Source organism: Phaenicophaeus curvirostris, chromosome 16 (assembly GCF_032191515.1).
Source record: "Phaenicophaeus curvirostris isolate KB17595 chromosome 16, BPBGC_Pcur_1.0, whole genome shotgun sequence".
Lineage (NCBI taxonomy): Eukaryota > Metazoa > Chordata > Aves > Cuculiformes > Cuculidae > Phaenicophaeus > Phaenicophaeus curvirostris.
In genome coordinates this window covers 14,931,043-14,951,407 of record NC_091407.1, presented here as the reverse complement: position 1 = coordinate 14,951,407, position 20,365 = coordinate 14,931,043, and the positions used below count along the sequence as shown (strand labels likewise).

The 20,365-nt window shown below is 43.4% G+C and overlaps 1 protein-coding gene across 5 annotated transcripts in view; it reads right to left on the bottom strand.

Annotated features, from left to right (window-relative positions):
- CREBBP (CREB binding protein) overlaps window positions 1–20,365 on the bottom strand; it is a 90,725-nt gene that overhangs the window by 36,613 nt on the left and 33,747 nt on the right. For all 5 annotated transcript variants that reach the window (XM_069870023.1, XM_069870028.1, XM_069870024.1 and 2 more), the window contains 5 exons: window positions 18,210–18,386; window positions 8,774–9,023; window positions 8,148–8,261; window positions 800–1,042; window positions 91–190 (listed from right to left, as the gene is read on the bottom strand). In XM_069870023.1, the coding sequence (XP_069726124.1) occupies window positions 91–190; window positions 800–1,042; window positions 8,148–8,261; window positions 8,774–9,023; window positions 18,210–18,386 (884 nt within the window). The remainder of the gene's footprint in view (window positions 1–90; window positions 191–799; window positions 1,043–8,147; window positions 8,262–8,773; window positions 9,024–18,209; window positions 18,387–20,365) is intronic.

Here is a 20,365-nt window from a genome sequence, read left to right as displayed (position 1 = left end):
AAATTAAGTTTCTACAGCATTCTCTTTCTTTACATTCATAAGCATGTAAATAAATGTTTAATTGAGCAAGAACAAAGAGGCGCGCATTACTTATTTGTCCCAAGGGATGTTGGAAGAGCAGTTTCAGAAATTAGACTGGCTTGCTGGTCTGTTGTTATTCCTCCAGCAGGAAGGTTCATCTGGTTGGCTCCTTTGGGACAAAAATAAATAACATGAGTATGCAGTTCACAATTTTGACAACAGGGTAAAACTATCCTCAATCAACACAACTGGTTAATGAAGGAAATAGAAAATATCTGCTGTGGTGCACATCCATAGCTACTTATGGAATCAGTACTTTCAGGCTGAACACTTTTTTTTCTCTACAAAAACCAGCCTTTTAAAATTAAAAATTCCCAAACTCTTAAGACTAGGGTTGATAAGATAAAAGTAAGATATAACTACAATTAAGCTCGAGAAATAAATCTGCAATTGAGACAGAAATGCGTGCTAGAACACTTGAAATACTTGTTAAACAAATCAAAATCCTTCAGCAATTCTTACTGCTTAGAGAGCACTAAGCTATGGGCTATACTTCAAGGGAAACGGAACCAACTGTTATTTGGCAGAAGCAATATATTCAAAACTTGCTAATATTCAAATGTAAATGAATGGCAGTGTTTACAAAAAGTAGAATTCTAATCCAATCAACAGGAACAGAAAGGCACCACCCTGATCCAGTGAAATACTAGACTATCCTAAAAATGCAACAGCTTAGTTCATTTCAATCCCCTGGTTTCTTGGTATTTTCTCCACCTACCCAGTGCATTAATGGTCCTCATCTGCTGGTGAGCCTGGGGCTGGGCCGGCTGCTGGCCCTGTACCTGCGGCTGCAGCTGCGTCTGAGGCTGGTTGCCGTACGGCAGTCCGAGAGCAGCGTAGGCTCGCTGCATGGAGCTGGGGTCAATCGGATTAGGATTACTTAGCGATGGAGTATTCTGCTGGCCTGCGCCAACAGAACCGATGGAATTCTGGATTCCACCAGCTGGAGACCCTAAAAGGGCTGTAAAAAAGAAAGGATAAGAGAAAACAGAAAATCAATGAGGACGAACGATAACACAAATTATGCCAAGAATCAACAGAACATGCATATATTTGTATGGTTTATATTCTGCCAAAGGACAGAACAACACTCAGATGCCAAGTGGGAAACCCGGCCTTTGATTCTACAGGACAGAAACCACCCCAGTAATGAATTCACGCAGTCTGAAGAGAAGGGCTGTGAATTTCAAGCAGATAAGCTCATCGCTACTGTAATACACATGAAGTAAAGGCTCCAATAAAAGGCTCAATAGAATTTTTGGGACAGTAGACTAAGAGCGAAAATAATACAAATTCCTCGTCTTCCCTCTTTCCCATCAATCCCATTTTAGATCAAAATATTTAGCTCCAGAACAGAGCTCCTGAGCGCAGCAGAAATACTGTGTCCTTGGACACAGAGGAAATACTGCAGAGCTGTTGGTAGAAATTTTCATTCTGAGCAGTCACTGGATGAATCCTTGAAGGCCAAATTACCCTAAACCTCAAGTTATTCAGAGATATGAAAGCCCTGATGGGTTTCAGATTGTACTGACAAAATCTAAAATAATTTGAAGTCAGGAAGGGGCTGAGCCTGCTACAGGTTGTTGGTACATGATTTAGATGATAATATTTAGGTATTCATTAACCTGTACGATTGCCAAAACTAACCAACCTCTCTCACTGCACAGATGTATGGAAGTGTCATTTCCACTGCAGACAGGGAATGGAAACAACACGGAAAAGCAGTTTTTACTAAACCTGGAAGTGAATAATAATCTGCTCTCTGGTCCTCATTTTAGCTGCTATTCTAAGTAATGATGTGCTCCTCTGAGTGACACACGGAGTATGTCCTTCACTGGAAAGCCAGCACATTTTGATCACTGCTACTCCGGTAGAAGTAATACGCACTTCACATTTTCCCCCTCAAGTGATTAAACATGCAATGTGCATTACAAATCTGTGAGCTAAATATAGCAACAATAATTGCTTTTAATGTAGGCAGCAATAGCTGTTTTATTGAAATATTAGGAGAGGCATGTGGTTTAAAACAAAACAAAGCTGGCAAACCAGCCTTCTGAGACATTAGCAGTATCCTCTAGGCTTTCTTCAATCCTTACCTGCTACAAAACAGAAGGAATCACTGAAAGAGACGTGCACGTTCAGCCTCCACCCAGGAGAACACACACCTTACAGAGTCCAGACTTCTCCCTCTCCAGATGAGAATTCAATTTGATCTCATTTGCCAAAGAACTACAATTAAATCCAGGCAGAGATCCCCCTCTCCTGAATAAGCAGCACCACAGAAAACATCCTTTTTCCCCTCCCAAAGACAACCCCCACTATTTTTAACACTGGTTTTACCACAGATATCAGCCTCACCTTTGCTTCTGCTCTGTGGACACATCCGTAAGGTTTGAACTCACTGATCGTTTCCAAGTCAGTTTAAAAACAAAGACAGAAGCTGACTGAAAGCCTATCAGTTTCATTTAAAAAAGACATATTAAAGAGCAACGTGTGGATTTCTTTTTGGACTTGCAGACAGCACTCTGGAATTATGCAGTCTAAGAGAATGGGGCCTTTACACGGGTGCAAACCAAGAAAGAAGTCTCTAGAAAGGTTAAGTAGCACAGAAGTTGTGACAACCTGGAATTCAAAAGGCTTCAGAGGCTGCTGTGACAGCATTGTCTCAGGGGCTATTAAAAATCCCATCTTTTTAGAGAAAGAGGATGATCTTTCTCCAGGAATGGTACAATAAAACCTCACAGACTTTCAGCACTGGCTCCAAGTAGGAGGCACATCTCTCGAGATGGCAGGGTGACCAGAGGGGATGCCGAAAGCTGGGAACAGCAAAAAGGTTTCCAGCCATCCCATCAAGCACAGCCAAGTGTTTCACCGTTCCTTGTGCTCTTCACGGGACAAAAGCTGGCACTGATCCTTGGAGGGCTGTGTGCTTGGCTTGAGGCTCACACTAAGGCAGAGGCAGCGCTTGGAGAACTCAGCCCCTCCTTGCCCAGAGCCACCTCTGGGCTGAGCTTTGGCAGTGGCGTCGGTTACTGTGAAGTGCAAGTTCAGCCCCCGGGTCAGAGCAGCTTCAACCCTGCAATTCTAGAGGAGTCCAGGAAGAGCAGATTCCCAGATCTCTGTTTCTGCCCCAGACCACTAGGTGGTCTACTCAAAAACTCCATTCAGGTATTTGGTCAGAGCTGATGCTCTGAATGTCACTTTAAGAGCGACAACATGGACAGGAAATCTACCCCAAACAGAAATCACCCCACTGTTTCTAAACAGAGCTGCTAACACCATCCCCAGGGGATGCCTGGAGACCACTGCCTTGACCTGCAGTTTGAAAAGCCTAAGGATCTCCAAGAAGTTCCATGTATCACACATACCTGTTCAAGCAGCAAAACTCACTGAAGCTGGGAACAGCCACGTGGTGCTCCGACACTTCAAACCAAGGTATTGCTATGTGGGGACAGACTAAGTTCCTACAGCCAGTGGCACATACCTACAACTACCTGAAAGGACGTTGTAGAGAAGAGGGTGCTGGCCTCTTCTCCCAAGTGACAGGGGACAGGACAAGAGGGAATGGCCTCAAGCTCCGCCAGGGGAGGTTTAGGCTAGACGTTAGGAAAAAATTCTTTACAGAAAGGGTCATTGGGCACTGGAACAGGCTGCCCAGGGAGGTGGTTGAGTCACCTTCCCTGGAGGTGTTTAAGGCACGGGTGGACGAGCTGCTGAGGGATATGGTTTAGTGTTTGATAGGAACGGTTGGACTCGATGATCCGGTGGGTCTCTTCCAACCTGGTTATTCTGTGATTCTGTGATTCTGTAATGGCCCCAACTATTTGGTCTCAGCTTTCCTCTATTTTCTAACTCAATTATAGCAACCTCTATTGAGTATTTTCACAACAACAGGCATCTGCTTTTGGTGGTTTTTTTTTGTCTGTTTGGTCACTGTTTTTACATGAATGCACTACATTATCTCAGTCTCTCAAACAAGAAGATGGAGGAAGAGAGCATCAAATTTCCACGCCGCACAGATCAAGTGCACATGCAGTCCTTTCTGTGGCACATACCATAGGAAATCATGTCAATTAAAATAAGTACAGCACTGAAACAAGCAGGAATTATCACATTAGGCAACTGCTACGTGAAGCAACAACTCTGTGGGTTTTTTTAATTAGCTGTTCACATCCTAAATGCTCTAAAGACAACTGAGCTCCATATGTCCCACTGTTACAAAGTCCCATGTGTTTTATGTATCTCAAGAGTGAAAGTTCAAAGGAGCACAACTTGAGCAGTCCAGAACTTCCAAATTAGGATGTGATCAAAACGATCAAATGCTACCTCACCTGCAGGACTCCTGCTGCAGTGAGCAAAGAAGACAATGCTGCCTCAATGAAACTTCAGTCGTGTCTTCTCGAGGGAGATCCCTCTGCCCCTCCAGCTGATGAGGATTTATTTTAAACGCTGACTCCTAATGCTGTCTTAAGAGTACCCAGCACTTCTCCAACCGGACCACCCCAGTGAATGTAACATGTTTGAGAAGTCTGATTTAATTTTTTCATTTTGCTTCCCAATTCCGAACTGAGCCTCGGCCAGCAGCTGTCCGACCGCTCTGTCCTGCATCCCTGTGCTCAGCGTCTCACATCCTTTCCAGCTCAAAGTGGCTGGAGCAAAAACTCTGCTGCTTACCTCAACTAACTTCAGCACAGGTCTGTGCTGCATCCAGAATCAGGTATACAAAGGTAAGTGTACGTGATCACTTAATTAAAGGCTGTATCATGAATCAAATCATGGGGTAAGTACAGATATTTTGAGCAGCTTAAAGAAAGGAAGTGACAGCATTAATGCCATTTCGATTTTTATTTAAGTTAAGGATTAAACTGAAAGCCTTCCCAGCGTAGAGTCATTATTAGTCAGTGGATGGCTCTCCTCCTCCTGTGGGCTGACTGTCACATGGCTCTGTGGAATAACTGATAGGGTAGGTCATCACTAGGTACGATTTCCAGCACTTGGAAAAACAAGAGGCACATTTCATTTGTAGATGTTACAGTTACTGACAGCAGGACTTAACCAAACCGTATTCTATCTCCAGTTGTCACAGGAAACAGGCTCTAGTGAAGAAGTTGTTGTCTATCCTTTCTGAGCACGTTTCCCTGCACACCAACGCACTCCTCTACAAAAGGTCAGGTCCCAAACGCACCATATCCAGGTCTCCTTTCATTTTTCTGCCCATACTCAATGACCTCCTTCCTTGGCCAGGTAGCTCCTAGTCCTTATTTTGACTTCCCTCCTTAGAATCCCACACCTCTCAACTCTTAGCCCACATACTTTGGAATTTCTGGCCCAGCCTTCTTTAAATTTACATTTTTAGAGTAAATCTGAGACAACTAATCTTCATCTTTTTCAATCCATTTTTTTCCTCACTGCATTTTATTTAATAATTTCCTACAAGGAAAAACATAGGGAAGACCTTCATGCTCTGAACTCCACCTTCCAGTCTCACTCAGCTGAACAGCAATCCCAGAATGAAGCGTATCAAGCACTGCCAGTAGCAAGGAAACAACCCTCCAACCTCAAAACATACCTACCAAATTTTAAATTATTACTTCAAGACGCGGGAGTTACTGCGTTATTCAAAAGAAAAGCTTAGTATTTTAGCATATCCAAAATAACATTCCTTTTTGCAGTTTCCCCCACCCTCCTGGAGTCACTCATGGCATATAAGAGCCATACAGTACAAACAGAAAAAGACAAGCTTGTCCAATGTATCCTATTAACAGGTCACGGCACCATCAACGATTTACAGTAATAAGACAATTTTGGGGTTACTTGAAAAAAAACAAACCAAACCCAACCATACAAATGAAACCTGGCACAGATGTTCCTTGCAAAGAATCTGAATGCTAAAACATGGAGTAAGATACTTGTACAGAAACCGTTCCACGGGAATAACCTAAACCTCAGGACTTCTTGCAGCACGCAGAGGGAGTCCCCCAGGCAGCAGGAACAGACAGGGACAAAGAGCACGTGAATTATTGCACGTGGGCAGGGTGGAATCAAACCACCCCAGTGAAACGGTTCATAAGTGCCAAATAGCAGAATTTACTGAAAGACCAGCACACTTTGAAGGAGCTACTTGAAAGACCAGCACAGGTAAAACAGGTCTCAGAACAACCATGGCGAAATAGGCATAAGCACAGAAGAGATCATTCCAGGCCTCAAGGTCTTTAACAACCGTTGCACGGTCACTCGTTCTGTGAGGACAACAGACTTTCCAAATGTTCTCATATTCTGCCATCCACAGACTGCCTGTCCCTCCAGTTTAGGAATAAATAACTACAGCATATACAAAGAGAGACAACATTTTCTTCAAGTCTTAACCCAACCCAGCCGGGTGAGTTTTCACCTGACCAGGCCCAGTATTTTCAAATGTATGTGCTAATACAAATCACGTCTCACATTTTCAAATGCCCCAAAAGGGGTATCCTTTCTAATATACCTAAACAAGTATTTTCTGTATCCACTGCTTAGCCCCAAACAAACCGTGAGGTGACGTATATGACTCAGATATAATCCTGAACAAAGCACCTTGCACCTCAGCACACTAGACTGCAAATTGTCATGGCTCCCACCACTGGATTGTTGGTTAATTGAACAGAAGGGGATTTTGTATCTACCTCCCCTCCATGCAACAAGAGAGCCAAACTCTACCTTACCCATCAGAATTCTTCACAACCAAAACAACTTCCTGTTTGATCCTGTAATAAAAAGACTTTCAAGGATTGTTTTTGTTCGAGTGCCTTCTCTTTTGACAAGTTCTACAAATGACGTAAAAACAAACACTGCACAAACTACTTTTCTGAAGCTGCTTGTATTGAAAAAGCACTTGTGTTGGATGCTGTTAACGCATTGATAACAACTGTGCAATGAGGACGTTCGGCACAAATAGAACATGCTGCATTAGAAAGCAAAGCTTTCTCACATTTTCCGAAGGCCAAACTTAACTAATGACCTGCCACAAATCACTGCTTTCAACACACAAGCCCTATCTGTTAACCACAGAGAACTTTGGTAAAAGGAAAACAAAATCCCTACCTCCAAGTAGTTCTAGATTTACAATATTCTTTCAGTTTTAGAGGGAAAATACACTCTCCTGAAACTACAGTGAGAGCAGCCTTAATGGGCAACTTGGGCAGTCTCACCAGCTACCCATCCCTCTGCCCTAATCTCCCCTAATGCAGGAGGTCTCTGGCCTCCAAGGTTTGTTAGCACTCCTTGCTGCAGTCCCAGCCTAACTGGAAATCAGCAGAGCACTCCCAGCACAATTCTGATGTACAAGCTTCACAAGACCTCCAGCTGTTTTTCACTTCTTAACCCTTATTTAAAGATATTTGGGCATAAGGTTACTGAGACTCCTAGAAGTGCCACATATATACTGTGAAACATTCCACCTTGGCATCTTCTCAAAGGAGTTGAAGAGAAGCAAACCCACCAACACAAGTTCAGTACCTTCTGTTTCAGAGCAAGAAAGAAGAAATGCACTGGAAACCAACTTCCCCCAGCAGGCTACTTAATAGCCACGCCATTGTAAAAAACAAGCATGGACAAATCCACTGTGATCTGCAGAACCTCAGCCAGACTACACCAGGATTAACTACACTTAATAATTAAGACACCCAGACCTTTTATGCACAAGAATTCATTTTGTTTATAAACATTTTCAATTATTCATTAGCATGTTTGTTTGTTTCCAGCAGCGGGGAAAAATAATGAAGTAGCTTATATCTTCCCTAAAATCCTACCTACCTGCAACTCAATAAACCACCAGTTAGAAGTTGTCACACCCTTTAAAAACAGAGCTGCGCTTGACCTGTGACTTCTTTCAATTACTGTGTATTTAAGCAATAAATTGCATTCAACGATCAGAAAGGAGAATTCACTAGTATATTAATCCTTATAAAAGATTATTAAACAGCTCTCAATTTTGTCGGGACACTGTCAAATTTAATCTTACATTGCACACTTGATCAACTTTCTCCTATCAATATCACTCCGCTGTGAGCAGCCAAACAGCTACTTACGCTGTTGGTTTCTTTTGTCACTGGCGTTTTTCAAAGGCAGGCACACGGGACAGTCGTGCCGAGTACAATTCTTCCAGTGCGAGATGATTTGTCTTGAAGATGCACAATGAGCCACTGTAACAAGGAAAAGGAATAGAATTAAGGCCACTCCTTGGTTAACTGGTTTTGAATGAACTCATTTTTAGAGCAATTCTATTCTTCCTCCTTCACAAGTAACACCCTACATCTAACAAAACACAGCTACAGCCAGCTAATAGTCTTCGGGACCCAGCAATGATGTCACAACAAATGAAAGGAACTTGTACTAAAATCTAAGACAAAGACATTGTGGGTATTGCACCCTTATACAATAAGGGAAGACAGACACTTGCAGGCTACACCCTAATTCAAAAGGGGGAAACATTGCTTTCTGTTTTCTAAACAAGACAACTATGAAGAGACTGGAAATGGAAACTGGGCACAGGTAATGAAAAAGGGAGCAGTTGTTTAATTAAAGAACCAGTTTGACACTCATTTATGCCAGGCATAGGGATCTCCTAGACAAGAAAAGAAACACTGCTGACAAGTACGCAAGAAATCTTACACACAGCTTATTTGTGAAGGCAGCTTCAGCAACACACTCTCACCTTGACAGGCCTTCCCAGCCTGACAGTGCGTCATGTGGTTGAGGACGTTCTTCATGGTCCGGCAGTGCGGGAGAGCACAGGCCCGCACCTCTCCGTTCGCCTGCTCGCGTCTCTGACACTTGTGAGCGTGAAGCAGCAAAACCAACTGCTGCTGGATTAGTTTGCGCTTCTCCGGATCCGCTGTTGGCCCAGCTGCCATGGCCTGCGTCGGTACAATCCCCACTTGTTGCACTTGGGTTTGCATCTGGGACTGAGAGAACAGAGAGTTTAGCGTTGTGTCTGCAAGTCCAGTTCTGATAATTTTGGGTCATAATTTGAGTATCACAAAAGGATTCCCCAAGTGTACTGATAGGACTGGCTAAGAGGTCTATTGGGCCAGTCTCTGTGGCATCCTCAAACGTTTCTGTTTTAACCTTACAACAGCAAAAATACCTTCAGAGACTCGTCTGCTAAGACATTTATAACCAACATTTTAACGAATGAATCAAGAAAAAATCTTCTGTTTATCAGGCAGACTTTAACTCCAGCAGAAATGAGCTCTTACCACACTGGAAAATGGAACATTTCAAGTGTGTTAAGTATTATATTTTCCTATTTACATTTTACACCTCTATCCTAGCTTCTTGTCTCTAACAGAAAGAGGAGTTTAATGGGACAAGACAGAATTATATGGCTGTCTCTACCACAGTAAAAGGCAGAACTGATAGCTTTTCTGCTACCTCCTTGGACCTTTGAAGGACAATAAACGTAGAAACTTCATTGTCAAAATTAAACACATCGAGAGCCAGCAAGGACTCCACTAGCCGAAGCAGGTATGCGACTACAGAAGTGCTAAAATCCCTGTGGTTCACAGCCTGAATTAATCTCATAGATAAACACGAAACTATCCAAGAATCACTTGGATTGTGCACTGTAAATACAGGAAAATCAGCCATTAAAAACACTTATCAGTAGAGTATAGGAAGAACAGGATTATACTGGGGAGGTAACAGAAGAAACAGTTCAGTGCTCCCCACAGAGCTACTGAGCACAGCCTGCTCACACTACCTTTAAGGAGAACCACCCCTTGGTGCCAGAACACAACATTTGCAGCCAGCTCTGCTTTCAAACTTTGAGGACTCCCCAGAAAATTCCGCTGCCTACCAAACTGAGCACATCGCAGCAACAACTCTCACTTCCTTAGGTCAGTGAAAAAGTTCTTGGGCACAAGCTCTCATTTATCCAGCAGCATGCCCGGCCCTCAGCTTTGCCACCTGCACACCAGGTCCTAAAGAGCTTATTGTTCTTCTGGAGAACGAAGCACGTAAGATAAAGCAGAAAAGTGTTTGGTATGTGATGGAGGAGGTGGGGACCCTGCCACTGATAATGCATATAGTAAGTCTTAAAACATCAAGGAGTTGCTGCATTTGTGGAGCTTGCAAGAGAAAGAGCAATAAAAGGGAAGAGAGTGAGGGAAATCCATCCACCTCAGCTCCCAACACGTGCAGCTGTAATTCTGCCATTTCTTCTGTGAACAAATCCACAAGAGCAGACAGGTTCTGCTGAAACAATTCTTGGGTCACAAATAGGAAACAATTAGTTCAGCCAAACTGCAGAAAAATACAGAGACCATGCCAAAGAAAATCTTGTTGGAAGAGACGTTTGCATCCCAGTCAAAGAATTGTTTCCCAAGCCAAAGCTCTCCTTTTGTTTTTGCTCTACCAGTTAATAGACGTGACTGCAGCCGGATCACCACAGATGGCCCGGCCCAAAAGGATTTCTTGAAGACCCAATAATAAAAAAAACCGCATAATCACAGAGTATCAGTGGTGATAAGAACAAGCAGTCTTGCTCCAGCTGAGAGTGTCTGCAGGTAGGGGCAAAACAAGAACTCAGAATATCACCTAAGCTCTAGAGTCATGTTGGTCACAATTTCAACATTGTAAAGTCCTAAACCTGCAAATATAATGAATGATCTTTCCACCACCTACGCTACTGCCAAGACTGCCAAGTGTTTGAGGAAGCTGATCTCCTCCCTGTTAGTCTGCCTTTGAAGAACAGTGGTTTGCAAGACCTGTTCAAAACTGGAGATAAGCTGGGGCACTGCAGCCGCAGCAACGGCGAGTAAATCCACCATCAGCCCCAGAAATCACCCCACTCCAGAACGAGCAGGAGCTTCACATTGCTTCACCAGAATGACTAATAATTTTCTTGACAAAGCAGGAAATTCAGGACACTTCTGCTCCCACAATTAGAAGAAATGCTTCAGTGGTCAGACACACGGGGTGAAAAAGATAGTTTTGCTGTTCTTGTCCCCTTGTTGAGCTCTACCATAAACAGAATAAACATCAGGGGTTGGAAGTCTGCTAAAACCTCTGACAGCAGCAGCAGCTTCATTAACGAGTTTGCTAGAAACAGAGTAATAGAGCAGTTCTACAGCAGAAAGCTGCTATCAATACCATTCAAAGCCATGGGAACTACACGCTCACACCGGATGAGAGCTCTGAAGAGCAAAAACCTTCTTGTGTTTCTGGGCAGCACACGTGCACAAGCATGTCCTCTTGCTGGACTTCGATGGACACAAAGAGCCCTGGCAGTTTTACTGTGCAGAGATGAGCAGTAATCCTCTGTGTTCTGATGTGCTTATATTCAACAGCACTCAACACTGTCTGTCAAGATCAAACACCACAGTCCTTTTCTGATAGCAGCAGGCATCAATTTCAGTAGCACTGGCAGTATTTCAGCAGGTAAAATACCTGACGGAGAGCTCTGCGTCAGCCTGGCTTCCATAGAGCATTACACTTTTAAAATACATTTCCTCTTCTGTAATTTCCTTTTCTTTCCATGTTCTCTCCTTTTCCCTCATAACAGAATATCGCTTTCTGGAATCACTGTATTCAGACAAATTCTGCGTGCTTTTTGGTTCTTTAAGGCAGGCTTGTAATCAACAGCGGCCCTCAGTGAGATAATTGAGAACCCACTGCCAAGGATTACTATTTTGATTGTTTGTTTTGTAGACCTTGCCTCACACGACCAGAAGACAGGTAGCACATCTTGGACTAGAAAACCAATGTTATTTACTAGTAGCAAGAGATATTTAACATGTCATCCACATGTGCATTTATATTATGGGCACATCCAGTCTATCAGTTAAAACTTAAGAAAACCCCAACCCTTGCAGTGTCTGCAGAGAACAAGGCTGCATCCCATCTTCACTCACGCATGAGCAAACAGGGTGAAACACACCCAAATCTCTTCAGTTCCCCTTCAATCACAGGCTCAGGGGGCATAAAGAGGATACACGCGCAAACTGGAAGCCTTAAAGTACACTCCTAAGTAGCATTTTTTCTGAATTAAGTACTCGTAGAGCGATCAACTCCAATCATGTACTCCACACTTTTTCATTAAGACTGAAAGAAGTCCTTCCTGCAAACAGCAATTGCAGGAATTCTCTAATAAGCATGGAATCAGCTTTGAACATCTCAAGAAGCACTGCTCTGTCACAGAACTGCACTGAGAGCTCGCGCAGCAGCAGTCTGACGGCAGCAAGGAAGGAGGAGTTTCTCAGAGCAGTCACTTAACGAACGCAGGCTTTCTCCAGTGTCTGCCAGGGCTTTGCTGTGAAAGCAACGCAGAACCAGTTCCTGTGCCTTGCAATTCACTGATATTCTCCAAGTGGATGTTGGTTTCTCTGGTTCCACAACTTACTGGGAAAACAGTCTGGTCCTACGCACACAGGAAGGATCCCTCTGATACCAGGAAACTGAAGGTCTGCCTTGGCTCGAGAGGCTGGAGCTTATGCACACACAGAACTGACACAGGTGGAAGAACTGCAAGCACAAAGTATCTCTGCAGTGCTGCTTCTTCACATCCAAGTAGGAATCAGAATCTGAGTCTGTATGGCAGGCAGAGAGGGGAAAGAGGGCTTTCTGAGCTAGACACAGACTCAGGAGGTGGCCACACTCCCTGGAGGGACATCAACCCAGGTGGTAATAAACTACATTTGCCTGTCAGGAGCAACGATCTGAAAGCTTGCAGTGTGGCCAGCAAACAAGAAGAGAGGTAGGGTGATACTGTCGGCTCCTGCGTACAGTCACTGTGATACATGGTCTTAACGTGAAGAACATGTTCAGAGCCCAAGATTTACTGCAAAGTTTTGGCACTGACTTGGCTACAGGCAGAGTTCTTGTGTCAAGAATGAAGAGGAAGATTTCCATCCAGCTTTCACTTACTACAACAGAGCAGAACTTCCACCTCTGATGCTGGTAGTGAGGAGCAAACTTCACAAGCCCACAACAACCAGAAAATGTGAAAAGGTTCCTATGGATGTCACAAGAGGAACTTGAATAGTTTGTCCTAGAGATTGCCCTCAGTGCTCTTGGGTTTCAGTTGCTAAGAGAGTTTTCTTCTAAAGCCAGAAAACGGCTCAGTGTTACACAGCTGACTGCTGGGAATCAAAGCTGGATCAGCATGTTTCGTAAGGATACACTTGTGAAGTTTTATCTCCTTGTCCTTACAAGCTTTCATATTTGAGCAACCAGCCAAAGACAAGAAACACACAACGAAGAAGTGTTTCAAAGCAACAAAAAGGAATCAAGCTTGACATAGGAATCTACAGACAAAGCCCAGCTCTCACATACAGGAAATTATTATCTGAACAAGTTTTAAAAAGAGGTTTATACAGATTTGCTGAGTGATAAAACAGACTTGAGGAATGATTAACACTGAAAATTCCCAATAGCAGATCTGTGCATAAGAGACAAAAGAGAAGTCTGCAAGTGAAGAAAAGCCTTGTTGTCAGTTGCTGTTGTTGCTGGCTATGGAATACTTCACCTCAACCGCTGGAAGACAGCGGAAATGGCAAAGGATATGCTTCACCACATTTGTATACAGGGAATGGGAGAGTGGAACATGAGCCACAGCACTGGGGAAAGAGCAGATTCCCACTTGTTTGCTAGGCTGCTGCTCCCTTTCAAATCAGGTGGGATTTTCTTGAGGAAGGGAAGGAATTAGAATTAGTGGGAAAGGAAAACTTTCAGAATGCAGGTCAGGGCAGGCATAAGGAAGGTGAGGAGAGCAAACAGCAAGTCCACCAGAGCCTGGGAGACCACTGCTGAGAGCAGCAGACATACAGGATGCCTCTGAGGTGACAGTCACAGCTTTTCCTGCAGTGAAAGAGCAGACGAGTTTGCTGCAAGACAGAAAAAAAAAAAAAATCACTGGAGGGCTAAGAACACAAGCCTTCCTCATTGTAAGGCCACAATAGATGGAGATTTTTCATAAAGCCTTTTATATCTGGTCTCTAGAAAAGCATACGAGTTGTCTATTTTAAATAATTACAGTTCTGCTTGTTCTAATTAAACCTGGCCTCCTAGTTTCAACTGTTTCTTCCTCTCTAAGTGGTGTGCAGCAAGGCACACCTAAGACACCCTCATCCCCTAGTCAATGTTTTCCTCTCCTCTGATCAACATCTGTCAATAAAGAGATCCAGAAGACATAAGAAGAAACAAAGGAACACGGAAGAACGGAACAGAAAACCCGAGATGTAGCTTAATGAGAGACGGGGGGAAAAAAATGCAAGAGAAGATTTACCATTCCAATTCTAAGTCAAGAGAACCAAGGAGAAATTAATTCCTTCGCTTCCAAGAAGTACTATTCTCTCAACTCCATCTGCTGGTCATAAGGATAACTGTGGGACCAAAGTGGTGTCTGGGAGCCAAATTTCACTTCTTGTACCACTAACCCATGTAGAAATACTAGATTTACTGGTGTGTCCACAAAGAAGCCATCCATCTCCACCCATGAAATACAGAGCACTGCAGACACCACAAAGCTTCAGCACGTTTGATGGAAAAGTCTAACAGGGTTCCCCTCACTGCTGGCACTGCCCGGAGCCTGGCCACTCTGAAAACAAGAGGCTGCTGGCTCCTGTACAGGCTGCACACTGCGCTGGGTGCCAAAGAGCAGAGCGTGGCTCACTTCCACACTCCAGAGACCGTGCATGATGTCATCGCCACAGACTATGCCAATTCTGCCTCAAACCACTGAAGTCACACCGCCTCTCAATAGCCTGTCACCAAAACTTCCTGCAACGTCAGAGGCAACACCTGCCTTTTGGAAACAAGTCACTCAAGATTTCAAGCTGCCCATTCCGTAAGGAAAACTGATTGTATTTGGTAACAGTCACACAAAGCAAGAGCCGGTATGTTGTTCAGATTCACAGTTAAGAAAACAAAACAAACAAACAAAATTGATCCACCCAGCTGGCACTAAAAATTAATACCTTAATGCTGACCTTTTAATCATTTTAATACCATAAGGTTTGTTACTTCTTTCCTAGTTAAAGAGATTAAACCAGACGTGCTTCTTGGGGCCTGGTGTAAAGTCACGTGTGGAAGAAGGGCTGGAAGATGTACTGAGCTAATGCTTCTGAGAACACTACATTTGGGAAGAGGGGGGAGAGAGTGTGCTGTTCTTAGGGGAGCAGTAGCCTGAATTTGGGTTAAAACCAACCCACTGCTGCAGCAGAGGTTCATCCTGGCTGTCAGCACCAAGGTTGTGCCTGACAGCAGGAAAAGTCCTGGGATCGGAGTGCCACACATAACAATGCTTAGAACAACATGGGCCAAGAAACATATGCTTCTTTTCTTTCACTTTGCAGCACACACACGGTTATAAAGGCAAAAGACTGGAAGGAATATTTAAAAAACACCCTGCTTTTCAGGGTGACAAGGCAACAGCTGCACCTTGCCATTTGCTCTTCTTTTACTTAGATATTCTTAGTGGTAACTAAAGTGTTTAACGTCATGCTGGAATCTGGTTTCCTACCTCTGATGTGATATCCAATGTTATCACTCACGTATCTCACACGGAACAGTACTTTTGGAATACTTTCAGGTAAGGATAGTAGAGAAGGATAGCGTAGTAAGATACATGGTTCCAATCATCTCACAAAAACCCTGGAGGTCCTTTTAAAAAAGATGTAGTTGGTCTTTCCTTGCTGTGGTAGATGGAGTCTGAAGCACTTCTCCCCAGGTTCATTTCTGAGAGACGGTAACGTAACGCTGTACCCTTTCCCGCTTCCACCCTGCCTCCCTCAGGGAACAGGACAGACCACGCACAAGGTCAAACACATTAAATCAAAGAACCATCCTAGGTCCTAAAGCATCATGGGACACAGCAAACGGTGAAGGGATTGCTGCAAGGAAGCACGGTACAATTGTTCAAACCCTGCAGCTCTGCTCTAGGGAGCTGCCTCTGCTACAGCAACTTTTCAGAAGCGAGTCGTATCTTAGTTGCCCAACATGAGACAGAGACATCACTTCCACGAGCTACGTGTGCACACAGCTAACGGATGTGAATATTGTTTTGCCCTTAGATAATGTGCTAACATATGAAATGAGGAAGGCTTTAGTGAGACAGAGCCTACAAACCTAAATTTCAGAGTCAGCAGATTCTTCCAGTCTTACTCCCTTCATCCCTCTCAGTCTCATGTTTAAAACAGGGACAAATATCTTTAGCTCAGAAAGGGACTGTGAAAATTAACTAATCCAGAGTAAATGCTATGGCTGCCACAGGAAAGACCATTTGGGAAACACCACTTGAGTAAAACACATTACTGCATACAATCAGCAATGCCCACAGCCACACACTGAGCGACAAACACAAAACAAGTGTTGACCACATGCTCTTTCAGAAGGCACTGTTCATATTGTTTGCTGAATAAAGTCCCCGTGGAAGGAACAGCGTATGGCCATGTACGTATCATTACCAAATAATTCCACTGCCTTACCCACCGCTGCCGAGTAAAGGTTAAATTTTAACAAGTCTGTCATTTCCTTTCAAATTCTTGACTTTGCAATAAAAACATTTAGATGGAAACTTTAGTGTTTAAAGAAGAAAGTTCCACCCCACCATGACCACGACCAAGCTCTAACCACTGCGCGGTCCCTGAGCAGGACAGGGATGCCTACGGGCTGGAATGGCTACTGCTCTACATAGTGCCTTGAGGGAGAAACAGATATACTGGAGACACAAAGCTTTTGACACCTGAGAAACACAGAAAGACGGTTTGATTGTCCTCTCAGAAGAGAACACGTGTTTCTGACATCTTAAAGAAACTGCAATTGACAGCACTAGGAGAGCGAGTTTCCCTCACTGTCCTTGGTCTCCTGGACAAGATGGGAGAAAGGAAACGGTTTTTTCTTTTACTTCCTCTCCCACCACCAGACAAGCCTTCCTGACAAAGGCTTTAATCCCACCTGAATACCTGCCACCACATCTTATGCTAGTAAGGGAGCACATCAAGATTTAGGATCCCCCAAACCTGACAGTCAAATGAGCACAAAAGTCCCCGAGATGAACACAGCACTATGGGCAGATCTGCAGGTTCTCTACAGAATCAGGGAAATCATTCAGTCGCCTTACACCTGATCCAAAGTGAAGGCATCTTAGAAAGGAAATTAGCATATTCATGCAGGAATTTGTCTTTTACAAAGCAGTATGCTGAACGTGGCTTTAATCCTCCTCACCCGCTCCCTTCCATAACCATAAGCAATAAACGACAGACAATATTAAACAAGGATTTCAGTGCCGCTAAAGGAAAATTAGGAAGTGGTCCTCTGAAATCCAGAGAAAAAAGGAAGTTTACAACATCCTGCTCCCTCTCATATGTAGCCTTATTAGCGACAAGCAGGTAGCAAACTCACTGGAGGAAGGACAAGCACTGATTGTGCCAAAAAATAGCTGGGTTTCTGGTTAAATTAAAAAAAATAAGTGATTTGCATCTTATGGAAGGTTTTACAAGTTTCTATAGTAACTGCTATCATGTATAAGAACATAAAATGCAACAAGCTGGAGTTGCCATAGAAACGACACAAATGGTTTGATTAATACACAGAAATACTAAGACAAATGGGAATGTTCAATTTCACTTTTATAAAGAAAACTCTCGTAAACAGAATACTACGAACTTGGGCGAGTTATCCCAATACAAACTACCCCACAAGCCTGTGAGCTACTGCACAAGATAAACCAAAAAGGATGCAGTGTCTTTATCCTACTAGATTCAAGGGATGTGAAAGGTACTGTTTATTTTCAGGGAAGTTGGTGATGTATCCAATGCTTTTCAATGATTTTGGAATTTAAATCTACAAACAGCAGTTACAGAAGACATTTTCATCTGGTTTGGAACTCTATGTACCAGACAAAACGAAAGCATGTAATGCAATCCTTTTAACAAAACACTGTGACTGCTTAGAAACTAAATTCCCACATAAACACGTACACAAACTTTCCCAATGCATTGTGGAGCAGTCACGAGGAACCACGGGGCGGCTCGGATGTTTAAATGGCCACGGAGAAGCAGCTCAGTACTGCTAGAGGAGGCTTACAACCCAAAAATTCAGAATGCACTACCAAGACCTAATGAGACAGGGGATTGGGTAGAAGCACTCACCATATTTGGCACGCTGGTGACGGGAGTACTCTTGATGTCGGCAGGGAAGGCAGACAAACTATTCGCCATGCCTGGCTTGCTTGGTAACTGAGGATTCACTCCTGTAGCTCCCATTTGCTGCCCTCCAGTTTGACTGAAAGGCTGCCCAAAGGGACTAGTGTTGCCTGTCATTCCCATCTGGAAAAGAATAAATGAGATTATTACAATTTTAAAAAATAAACAAATGTCAAATATCCATCTTTGCAGTCACGGAGATTAAATTCTGGTTTAAGGTACTCAATAGTAAATTTGCAGTTTCGTAACTTTAGTGAGACTTATATTTTTCCTTGCCCTGTTTTACAGAGTTACACAGCTGTGCACACCTGAAGTCTGGAGATTCAACTCGCAATTTCGTTGTGCAAATGCATGGAGACAATAGGATCATCGTTCCCTATCTGCACTGACAGAAATTACTTTTCCTAACACTGCAAAAACTTTTGGAAACCAAACCATCTTCCAGTCCTGGAATACTTTGTGTGTTCCATGCACTTTGTACGCAGACTGGGGGTGGGGAGGGGAATAGAGAGAGAGGCATCTGGTAAATGCTTATCTACTTCTGGTCTGGCACTCGAGGAAAATGCCTGCAGGACAGGACATCCCTTGACAAATCACCCCTCCTAAAACTCTTTAAGAACACCAAGCAGAAACACGACTCCTCCTGAACAAGTGACACTGTCCATCCAAAGAGCCATTCCACCTGAAGAACACTCTCCCTAGAGAAGCAGTGACGTCTTGGTGACTTCAGCCAGTTAATACTTCAGGACCTTTTGTCCACTGTAAAGACATTTTAGCAGGAATTTACTTCTTTCAAAGAGGACCACTGACACTAGGACCCTCCTTCCCCCCTCCAGATAAAGGGGAAATAAAAAGTCAAGTGGACAAACCACATTCACGCTCCACCCTGCTGCACTCTGGGAGGATTTCTAAGTGACTTTATCACCTCTCCAAATGTCATAAATATAAATCCAGCCACTAAGTGAGCCTTTATTTAAAATACTAAATCCTGTTTTCCCCTTCTTTGACCTCTCCAGTGCTTCCTTACACAACACACTGATTTTCCATGGTCCCGGTCCTTTCACTTCCCTTACCCGTGGGGATTCAGAAGGACTATTCCAGTGGCTGGAGTGGGGCCACTTATTGGTGTAACAGCCTCACAACAAGGAATGGTTCCATGGTTGCTTATTCACACTTACGGGAATTGGACTGAATGACTGGCTGATGAAGCACTGGTTAAGAGCACTAAATTAAGCTGGGGCAGAATCCAATAAAGACAAATTGCCTCTGCCTCATCTTTTCTGTCCATGTTCTTTGTACACATGGGTTTCAGAGAGCTGGCCCAGCGGTGCTCAAAGGAGCTTTACGCTAGGAAACACTCCCCTAACCTGTGTCCTGCAGGATGACAGCTGCCAAGGCCAATCTTTCCTACTGTACAATCTGACCTGCTACTCATTAAAAACCCAAAGCTGGCACTTAGTAGTGTGAGAGTTTATCAAGTATATGCTGTATCCAGAGTATAGCTGAATAATTCAAATACTACACAAGACCAAAAAGCCCCAATTTCTTAATAGTATCAAAAACTTAGCAATAATAACTGCTTTTAAATCAAGTGGTATGGCTACAATCACACTGCACAACTACAAAGGCTTTTATTTTCTGTATTTCTGTCTGTTTTATAGGACTGTATGTTCAAAGATATTAGTTTTTTTAATTATTACATCTTACAACATGAGTTTTGGCAGTTTTTCTCCTAAGAATTACTAGCAAAGCGTTTAATAAACTTGCTTATCTTAAGCCCCTGTTTCAGACAAGATATGAGAAAGGATCATGTGCTACCTACAGCCAGTCAGTAATACTATAATGGTTTATAGATGAACAGTGAAGAAAATCTCTGAAACTAAAAGCTGCTTTCTCAGAATCTCACTTTATGACCAAACATTTACACCTTCCAGAGGCAAGAAGCAAGAACGTGAGCTGCTTGGGTGTTACTCAGTTTCCCCTTGTGTCTAAAACCCCAACTACAACCTTCAGTTGGCTGTACAAAGACTTGGCCTTTCCAGTTGTCTTTGAATTCACTTGCAAGTTTAGTAGAGTTTCTTAAATCTGAACATATTCCAGCA